This window comes from Balaenoptera ricei, chromosome 10 (genome assembly GCF_028023285.1).
Source record: "Balaenoptera ricei isolate mBalRic1 chromosome 10, mBalRic1.hap2, whole genome shotgun sequence".
Classification (NCBI taxonomy): Eukaryota; Metazoa; Chordata; class Mammalia; order Artiodactyla; family Balaenopteridae; genus Balaenoptera; species Balaenoptera ricei.
The window spans coordinates 4,585,744-4,595,954 of NC_082648.1; the positions used below are offsets into that span (position 1 = coordinate 4,585,744).

The 10,211-nt window shown below is 47.4% G+C and overlaps 1 protein-coding gene across 1 annotated transcript in view; it reads left to right on the forward strand.

Annotated features, from left to right (window-relative positions):
- Window positions 1-2,691, forward strand: part of NDUFA9 (NADH:ubiquinone oxidoreductase subunit A9) — a 28,625-nt gene extending 25,934 nt beyond the window's left edge. The window contains exon 11 of the mRNA XM_059935144.1: window positions 2,402-2,691. Coding sequence (XP_059791127.1) covers window positions 2,402-2,572 — 171 coding nt within the window. The 3' untranslated portion in view covers window positions 2,573-2,691. The remainder of the gene's footprint in view (window positions 1-2,401) is intronic.
- The last annotated feature ends 7,520 nt before the right edge of the window (window positions 2,692-10,211 follow it).

A 10,211-nucleotide genomic window follows, 5' to 3' on the forward strand; every position in this document is an offset into this window, starting at 1 on the left:
GACAGCTTCTTACCTCCTTCTTGCTTTACCCCACTCCTGGCTTTTATTTCCGTGTCTCCCCGAACCCGGCTCTGTTCCCGGTCACCTGGGGCCACTGTGCCGCCAACTCCAGCGGTCAGCACTCTGACCTGCGCTCACCCCATCTGTGAGCCGCATTGGGCAGAGGCGCCCCTCCTGTCCTCTTGAAACCCCGGTTTCCACCTGGGCTCTCCACATTCTCGTGCTTCTCGTGCTCACTCGGTCTCCCTGGTTCACCCTCTGTCCCTGGTCTCTGACGGTGGGGACCAAGGGCTCTGTCCCCAGCCCTTTCCTGTCCTTGCTCTTTCTCTGAGCGACCCTCATCTCGCCCCGGGCTCCGGCCGCTGTCTGTGAGCTCCTGGCAGCGGCTTCAGTTCCAGCCCTGCATGGCCTCCCTGCCCACCCAGCTGCAGGCCTCACATCTGTTTAGCTGTGTGATAGTTATCCGAAACACGGCTCGTCCGAGAGTGCAATGGCAAGCCCGCTTCTCGCCTAGCCCCTCTCAGCTCGGTTAGTGATATCACCGTTCTCTCTGTTGCTCAAGCCAAAAATCTGGAAATCCTCCATGATTTCTTCCTTTCCTTACCTGCCTAAACAGTACTGTCCCATCCTTCCTGCTGCGATGGAAATGTTCTGTCATCTCTAGTGTTCAGAAAGTAGCCACGAGCAACAGTGACTGTGGAACGCCTGAAATACGGCTAGTGTGACTGCAGAAATAAGATTTGAGTTTTATTCAATTTGTATTGGACAGCACAGGTCTGGCCCGTCAGCAGGTATTGATGGGAAACCAGCTGTATGCTAGATCTCACCTCCCTCTTCCTACCTTTTTATTCCGCTTTTTATTATGAAAATGTTCATAATAGCATTGAAACTTTTCCGCTTCCAGAAGGGTAGAGGAAATAGTCGTCTCCGCTGTACACACTCTGATCCAGGAGGGTAGCTCATCCCTTCCTTGGCCTCTGGAGCGGCCCCCGCTGCCTCTCGTCCCCTGCGGTGCCCTGCTCCCCTCCCATCCCGCTGTCTCCAGGCTGGTCCCCCTCGCTGATCGTTTGCCCACTGCGTGTAGAAGTGTTTGTGTAGAAGTGTTTCTAGGGAGGATACAAAATAAAATACACACACTCTGCCGTCTCTACCTTTGAAAACCTAGTGGCCTTTTACCAACAAGCAGCAGCCAGAGTGTCCTCTGAATGTTACTTAAAAGCTAAAATGTTAACAAGATGGAAACATAGTCCTTGGGGAACAGATGTAAACAGGCAACTGTTATCCCAAGGTGTCCTTTCTATGTTCAGGAAAGATCGGGCGGGAGAACTGATGGCCGGGACGCTTCAGCGTGTCTGACGGATGCGCCTCTTACATTTGTCACTGAGGAAGTGTTGGGGCAGCAGGCTGCTGGGTTTTGGATTTGACCTGGGGAGACGGCGCGACAGCTGTTCGGTGGAAGGATGGCAGGCATGCTCAGGTGGGAGGATGGGCTGCTTGCTGCTCCGGGTGTAGCCCGAGCCTCTTCGTCTGCTTGCGGACGAGCCGGGGTCTTTGGAAGCTCAGGGCTCACCCTCCTTCCCTCCAAACAAGGTGGGTTTGGATTTTTAGATCTATCGTCAGCATTAGTCAGCCAGGTTAAGTAGAGCTGGAGACAAAGGTTCATGGATTGTCGCTGAATAATCTTGATTCAGCAAAACCGAGGCAGAAAGCTGTGCTCGGAGAACAGGCCCAGGGGATCCTCGGGATGGGCTGGTTTTGCCTCAGCCCCTGTTTCTTTTTTTTTTTTAATTAATTTATTTATTTATTCATTTATGGCTGTGTTGGATCCTCGTTTCTGTGCGAGGGCTTTCTCCAGTTGTGGCAAGCAGGGGCCACTCTTCATCGCGACGCGCGGGCCTCTCACTGTCGCGGCCTCTCTTGTTGCAGAGCACAGGCTCCAGACGCGCAGGCTCAGTAGTTGTGGCTCACGGGCCCAGTTGCTCCGCGGCATGTGGGATCTTCCCAGACCAGGGCTCGAACCCGTGTCCCCTGCATTGGCAGGCAGACTCTCAACCACTGCGCCACCAGGGAAGCCCTCAGCTCCTGTTTCTTTACTGAGCCTCACAGATGTGACGACCTGTCTGCTCCAGCCCAGACCGACTGCTGTGTAACCCTCACCGGAGCCTGTGTTTTGTACTCGCGGATAGACCTTGAGCTGACACTCGCGTTTCCCTCCACAAGCCCTTTTCTGTGGTCTGCTTTGGGTGGTCCCGGGCATCAGCCCCTGCCCCGTAGCCTCTGAAACCAGTGAAGTCTCAGCAGCGGGACTCAGGCCGGCTTGCGGGTTGGAGTGTTTGCGAGGCCAGCACTCCGTGTCCTTGGCCGATTTTCAGTGCTCTCTGCGCGTCTTGTTTACTCACAGGTTCACATCACAGACATGACCCTGCCTCACCTGCCCGGCTTGGAAGACCTGGGTATTCAGGCCACGCCCCTGGAGCTCAAGGCCATCGAGGTGCTGCGACGTCACCGCACGTACCGCTGGCTGTCTTCTGAGATTGAAGATGTGAAGCCGTCCAAGACAGTCACTGTTTAGTGGCCCCTGAGCTGCCCTTGGTTTTTGGTGTCATTCGGGTCACTAGCGACCAGGCCACCTTTGGCAGAGAATCCTGTACATAGTGCATAAGCGCCCCTATTAAAACATCTGAGATCAAATTCTGTGCCAACATTTTCTTTCTTGATTTACAAAGGGAGTGATTCAGCCATCTAGAATTTGAGCATTATTTTCTTTAAATTTATATATTTAATAGTGACACATATATATCTTATTCTCTGAAATGCTGGAGGATTTGAATGTCCTTCTGTCAGGCCACTTCTTGTGAATGTTCCGGAAGCTGAGAACCGCTTTTTAAGGTCAGAATATTGTGAAGCCCCCGCGTGATATATGATGCCTTTTAATAAACACTAATTGAGAAAAGACACAATGTCCCATAACTAATCTGAATTTATCCACACTTTGGGTATTTTTAAACATTTATCTTAATGATCTCTACACACATTTAAAATATAGAACATACGTGGAAAACCGTTGTCTGTAGCCGTGGGTCCTCCGACTACCTGCAATAATTCCATAGTCCTCCGCCCCGATCTGAACTCGCCGAGGCCTCTACCCGCCTGCGGTTAGGACAGCCTCTAGACGGTTTCAGACACATGGGTGTACAGGGATCCTGTGCCGTGTAAAGGAGTGGCAGCACTTCGGAATTAGCACTGTTTGCATGAGTTGTTAACCTCACAGCCAAGATCCAGATGCACAGTTGGTTCAGTGTCGGCAAGTCCCTCAGGACAGTATGATGAAAAACTCCCAGGGTTTGCGGTGGAGCTAACGCACCACCTTCCTAGGCGGCCCAGGGTTGGTCACGCGGCCCACTGCAGTGCAGCGCCTCAGTCTGCGGGGTGGGAAGGTCAGTGAAAGCCCTGTTCATTTATAGTAATGCCCGTCTCAGCCTTGCGGACTGAGGAACGTGAGTGCTGAAGTGCGCTCTCTCCCTGCCCCCTCTGCATGCTGCAGAATCTTTTGTCCCCAGATGGACGAAAGTGTGCCACGCAAAGTGCGATTTCTCGACCAAAAGCGTCAGCATCCCCTGGGAGCTTGTTGGGAATGCAGGGTCCCAGGCCCTCCCTGACCTGTTGAATCAGGATCTGCATCTTAAAAACGTCCCTGGGAGATTTTTGTGCACAGTGGTGTGAAAAGCACTGATGTGCAGAAACGCTGCATCTCAGGAGTGTGACTCCTGTTACTAATTCAAGTGGCGGAGCCCCAGCCCAGACCTGCTGAGTCAGAATCTCTAGAGACAGTGATGCATGTCAGTTAAATCTCAGTAAAACTGGAGGAAAAAAATAAAACAGTATTACATGATAAATCTGAAAAAAAAAAAAAAAAAGAATCTGATGAAAGGGCCCAGGAGTTTTATTTTCATTAAACATGCCGGTTTATCCTCATGCCCACTAATATGTGAGAATCAGTGTTCTAGGGAAAGGAGTCCAATGCTGCTTCACTTTTTTTCTTCAGTTAAGAGATCTCTTGTTGGTTCGGAGGATACTTCTGCCAGCCACAAGCCAGCCAGCAGGCACACAGATGGGTGGATTTGATTTGAAAACAAATGATAATTGTGTGATGTACAGTATCTGTGTGTTATAGCAACGCTATTTCTCATCGGTTTGTATCCTAACTCATGATGTTGCATACTTGCTTTCTCTAAAACCATAATTTACCCAAGATGGTTCGTTCCTGTCACACCCGATGCCCGCTTGTTATGTTTTGTAATACATCCTTTATTAATTATTCTTTTATGAAAGTTGTATTATTATAACCTGTCTAGCATGTAATCAAAACATAATGCCTTATCTCACATAAACAAGGCATTAAAGGAGAATAATACACCCATAAGAAAGTAACACGTACTCCGATGATGATATGTGAGCACAGTTGCACTGAAGGGCACAGTGAAGTGGTCAGCTGCTTGCATCCATGTGGGCAGTCACCAGAGGCACACAGGTACACTGGCCTGATGTGGCCAGAAGAGTAGGTCACCCATGCACGATACACTAGCAGCTAATATTTATGGGTCACTAAATGCCAGGACTGTGACGTGTGCTTTACCCGCACGATCTCACGGAATCCTTACCACAACCTGTGATGACCCAAAAGGGTGAAATCAAGGTCAAGTTCACACAGCCAGGGAGTGTTGTGGTGAAGGCTGAATCCAGGCTCCCTGACTTCAGGGCTGCAGAGAGGGTCGGGCTATCTTGGCCACTTAACTGCCGAGGGCTTCATTGCTCTTCCTGAGGTCAGCTTCTGAATGAGTGAGCAGCTTCTTGTAAAGTTCAGAACAAAACAAAATCTAACTTGCCCTAGATTTATATAGTAAATCGCATTCTTAGAAAACTCAATATATATTAACCCCGTACCAGAAATCCCGTATTTCGGTCAAACAGTTAAATTTTCAGTTCCGGTGAGTATAAATGGGTTTTTAAGTCACGTGAGATGTTTCAAGTCTTGATTTGTGTGTTCTGACTTACTGCGCTATGTCCACCCCCACTAAATGCCCATAGTCCCCCTCCGTCATTGTGATAAACGAAGGTTGCACCTGCAGATTTCCAGGGTGCCCTCCAGGGGCTGTGTCACACCTGCTGAGAACGACCACTGTGACCCCTGCTGGGGACATCTTTGAAGGTGTGTTGCCATCGTGTCTTGGGAGCTGGGTTTAGGCAAGGTGACCATGGTTTGGTTTTGTTTAAAATTTTTTTAAATTATTTGTTTATTTTAAATTTTATTGGGCTATAGGTGATTTACAATGTTGTGTTAGTTTCAGGTGTACAGTGAAGTGAATCAGTTATACATACACATAGATCCACTCTTTTTTTAGATTCTTTTCCCATATAGGTCATTACAGAGTATTGAGTAGAGTTCCCTGTGCTGTACGGTAGGAAGGTGACCATGTTTTAATGGTAAACATGTGAAACACCATTTGAGCAGAGTGTAATATTCCCCTGACTTGCTGCCAGCGGTGCAACGCGGCACACGGCTCTGCTGGCTTTTCTGTCGGGCCCAGGGCACCCCGTGGTCCAGCCAGCCTTCCCTCTTGACGTCTGATTCTCTCCCCAACAGCACACTCTTCCGTAGAGGACACGCTTGAGGTTCAAAATGCAAAGGGCCACCGTCGTATCTGTCCATCTCTGAGCGCTAACTTAGCTGGTAAATTAAAGCGTGGACTTCCTGTTCATCGTTTGCCACAAATTAGCACAATATCCAAGCTTTCAGTGGGTGGCTGTTTTGGGTTTCACTTCGGGTCAACCAACCCTAAATGAGGTGGCTTTCTTCTCCATCCCTTATCTCCTTCCTTCCAGAAGCTCCACCTTTTCTGTCTTTTAAAGAAAACTCAGCTTTTTCGGTTTCCTCAGCTCGGTCCCGGGAAGCTCCACCAAGATCCGCTATCTCTGTCCTGGTCACTTGTCCACACGGGACAATCACACCCATGTCTCCAGCACATGCATGTTATTTCCTCAGCTCAAACGATTGTCAAAAGTCCCACCGTTAAAGAATTTCATCCATTCAACTAGTAACAGAGAAGTTAAGGGAAGATGCAGCCCTGAAGTCAGGGAGCCTGGATTCAGCCCTGGCTCCAACACTCCCTGGCTGCGTGAACTTGACCTTGATGTAACTTTTTTAGGTCGTCACAGGGTGTGGTGAGGATCCCGTGAAATCCTGTGAGTAAAGCACACATCACAGCTCGCCGCACAACAGGCCAGCAAATTGGAGACAAGGTGTGGAGGCAGGGAATACGACTTTATTCGGAAAGCCAGCAGACTCAGAAGATGGCAGACTAGTGTCTCCGAAAAACCATCCTATGGGGGTTTGGATGCCAGTTTCTTTTATAGCACAGAGAGGGGGAGGAGATGAGGAAGTAAAGTAAAAAGGTCATAAGTTTTGCAAATATCCCCTGGAATGGCCAGTCTCGGGGAGGGGGTGTGTTAATTTCTGCTTTCTTGCAGCCATCCACAGGGGGACAGGGTCGGGATGTTTCCCTAAACGAAGGCACTTTGGTTTAACATTCAGGCAGAGGGGCAGGGTTCCCCGAGGCAGGCCATTATGTAGAGACAGTATCGTTTTAGTGAACAAAAGCAGCGGAAAGCAAAGGTTAAAGTAAAAGAAACAGATCCAAGTGTAGTCAGATTTGGCTCTTCCCTGTTACACTGGCACTTAGTGAACAATAAATATTCACTGCTGGTGTACTTATCATGGGTGGCCTACTCTTCTGGCCTTTCTTGTGCCAGCTGATGGGGATATAAGGAAGAAGTTGCTTTCTACTCAATGAATTCATTGTTTAGTGGCAGGAAACAGACATATAAACAGTAATCATCGTTAGATTTTTCGGTTTCCCAAAGGGCAGTTTATCAGTTTAGAAATTTTCAAATTATGGAATTTATTGAAGAAATAAATAAAACTAACCTTTAAACTTTTAAAATTTCAGCTCACAATTCTAATTATTTATAAAGCTAGTGAATTTAGCAGTTAGTTTTAAGGGTTTCTTATAATTTAGTTACTTGAATTTTCTTAGTTATTTTAAACTCATTTTTAAATTTAATAAATTTTTTGCTACGTTTTGCAACTGACCAATATACAAAGCCTTCCCACATTTAAACAATTCTAGTAAAGCTAATAATTATATAGATATTAACCTTCAAGTCTGGTAATCATGATACTATTTACAAATGTAGCAAAATTCTCATCCCTTTCAACTTAAAAATCTACGTCTGAATTAATAAAGTACACATTTGAAATTGGAATCTTAAGATAAATTTGTTAGACTCCAAAATTCTAAATTCTTAAAAATTACAAATACTTTCAATACCAAATATGTGCAGTTATCCTCAAATTTAGCATAAACATGAATCGAGATTTGAATTCATTCTGTGTATTTAATTTTAAGTCGTCTGGAGGTTGAAGACCTTTTCCAACTTAGGAAACAATCGTACCATCCCAAGCTTTTAGGAGTTCCCTTCTTAGTGCATGGAGATTGCGTGGGACCAGGGATGTGCCCTGGGCGCAAGATCTGGGATACACATGTCCAGGGTGATTCTTTCCATGGCAAGGAGGGATGAGTTGAGTGTCCATCTATAGGGGCTCATCCATCCTACAGGGACTTCAAATCCTGCTCTCCTAGGGGTGCATTTGTGGCCCATATTCTCTGGATTCAAGCTGCCATATGACCTGATCATCAAAGCTGATTTCAACCACCCCACTTATCATGACATTGTCATTTATACTTTACTTACATGTATTTATCCTGTGATCCTACTCTAAGTTCCTACTCCAGATTCTAAATTCCTGTCTTCCTGGGCCCTCCTGTATATCTCCCTTGGCTTTGCTTGACTCTGATCTCCGGTGGCCTCGGCCTGCAGCAGCTTGTAGCAGGATTTCGGTTCCCAGCCAGAGATTGAAGTCAGGCCGCAGCAGTGAGAACGCTGAATCCTAGCCATGAGACCAGGGACCAGTGACAAGGTCCTGCCTGTACAGCTTCGCAGAAAATGAATTTCCACAAAGAAACAGAAAGTAGCGAAACAAGTAAAGTGTTTATTAAGAGGAAAAAAGAGTACGTGTGGATAGACACACGGATGGGCTCAGAGAGAGAGTCGTGCCCTCGTGGTAGTTTGAATCGCTTATATGGGGCATTTCTTCCAGGTTTCCTCTGGCCAATCATCTTGCTTTGCCTGGTTCTGAGTCCGTATTTGGTTTATCTCAGGGTCCTCCCATGTATGCGAGCATATCTCTTAGCCGAGATGGATTCTAGCGAAGAGGCCTATGGGTTGGGTGACATCACTCCCTTTTCGACCTCCAGGAAGCCTTTCTGCGCCTGTATAGTCGGGAAAGTCTCCTTTACCTCGAGAAGGAGAACTATGTGGTCTCTCATCTGGGCAGGGCTCACCTCCTCCTCGTCTTCAGTCTTCATTGTGGAGCATCTGTCCACAGGGGACAAACTCCAGCTGTTCAGCCTGGGGCCCATCTATCTCTTGCCTCAGCTCTAAGGTCACATTGAACTTTATCCTAAGGACAAATAGAAGTTCTAGAGTGGAAGTGTGTATGGCATACCTGTGAAGGGCTCTGAGAGCTTGAAGAAGAAAACCACCAAAAATGGCTTTCTAAAGCTGTCATGACGATAACCAGGGGACAGGTGTGAGCTTGTGTGTGAGCGTTTGGGTGAGGAGGGAGCAGTCGCTGAGCGTGAAGAGAACAGCGTGAGCGATGCGCTGGGGGCTCGAGAGATGCACTGGGGTGTGAGAGGCAGGTGGTTACAGGTGTTGGGGGAGGGGAAGGAGAGAGGAGTTTAGCCCTTACCTTGGGGGTGATGCCCAGTGGTTTAGCAGGTAAGCTCTATACAAGACTCCACCTCTTAGCTGGGAGACAAATCCCTAACCTCTCTTTCTCAGCCTCAGTTTCCTTGTCTGTAAAATGGATGTGATGATAATAATACCTACAGACACCTACATCGGAGGATTGTGGTGAGGAATTAAATGAGATAATGCATCTAAAGTGCTGAGCCTGGCACACAGTGAATACTAAGTAACTGTTAGCTGTTATCATTTAAGTAGCAATGCCATGACTGAGTCCATACATTCATTTCCTGACTTAATAAGTAATAGCTGCCTTTCTTAAGGCAGGGAGTGATCCCTATTTTCAAAATGATGGAAACAGCAGCTTAATGAAGGTAACTTATCCCATAAGAAAGTAGCTGAGCTGATTCTGACTTAAGGACACTCAGGAGAAAGACACGCTCATGATCTCAGAGAGACAGCAGTGAATGGTGGCTTGAAGCAAGATCTTATTAGTTCCCTGCTGAGGGATCGAACCTGGATAGCCTGGATGAAAACCAGGAATCCTAGCTGCTAGACCAGCAAGGGCTAGAGGCTAGAAGCAAAGTTTCCCTGACTCTTACCCCTGCTTGAAAGAAAGCTTGTTTCAAGGAGGCAAAAACTGTAAAAACAGGCACAAAGTTTATTATTAGAGACACAGCACAACATGTGGGAGAGCTCACAGAGAAACAGTTTCTTTAGTTAAGACAGAGCAAAGCAGAGATACACACCAGAGAGGAAGGGTGTGGGCACCCTCCCTAAGGATGAGCAGTAAAAAGGCAGTTAAGTCCTTTATATAGGGCAGTTCCTCCGGGTCTTTGTTTACCTTTGGCCAATAATCTCATTTCTTTTCCACACCTGCCCTGCCCTAGGGCACTCCTCAACATGCCTGTGCAACTTTTTTCGAGATGGATTCCAGCCCGGAGGCCTATGGGGAGGTGGGGGGAGGCTTGTCACCACCTATTCTGGGGTGGAGCCCCCTCCTTTTTGACCCCTAAGGAGCCTTTCTGTGCATGTGCAGTGTCTCCCTTGCCCCAAGGATGGGAAATATGTGACCTCTTGATCTTTTGCTCAAGCAAGGTTTTAGCCCCTCTCTGTCCCTGCCATGACTGCTATCTTAAAGTATCCACAGGAGACAAAGTCCAGCTATTTACCCCGTTCCTGTTATTTCCATCTCGAAGTACAAACAGGAGGCTGGTTGTAACTATCTAGCCTAAAGGCCACCTGCCTCCTTCTTCAGGAAATGTAAACAGGAGGCTAGTTGTAAATGCCTAGCCTGGACCCCATCTATCTCATGCCTCAGACACAGTGATTTAATTCTGGAA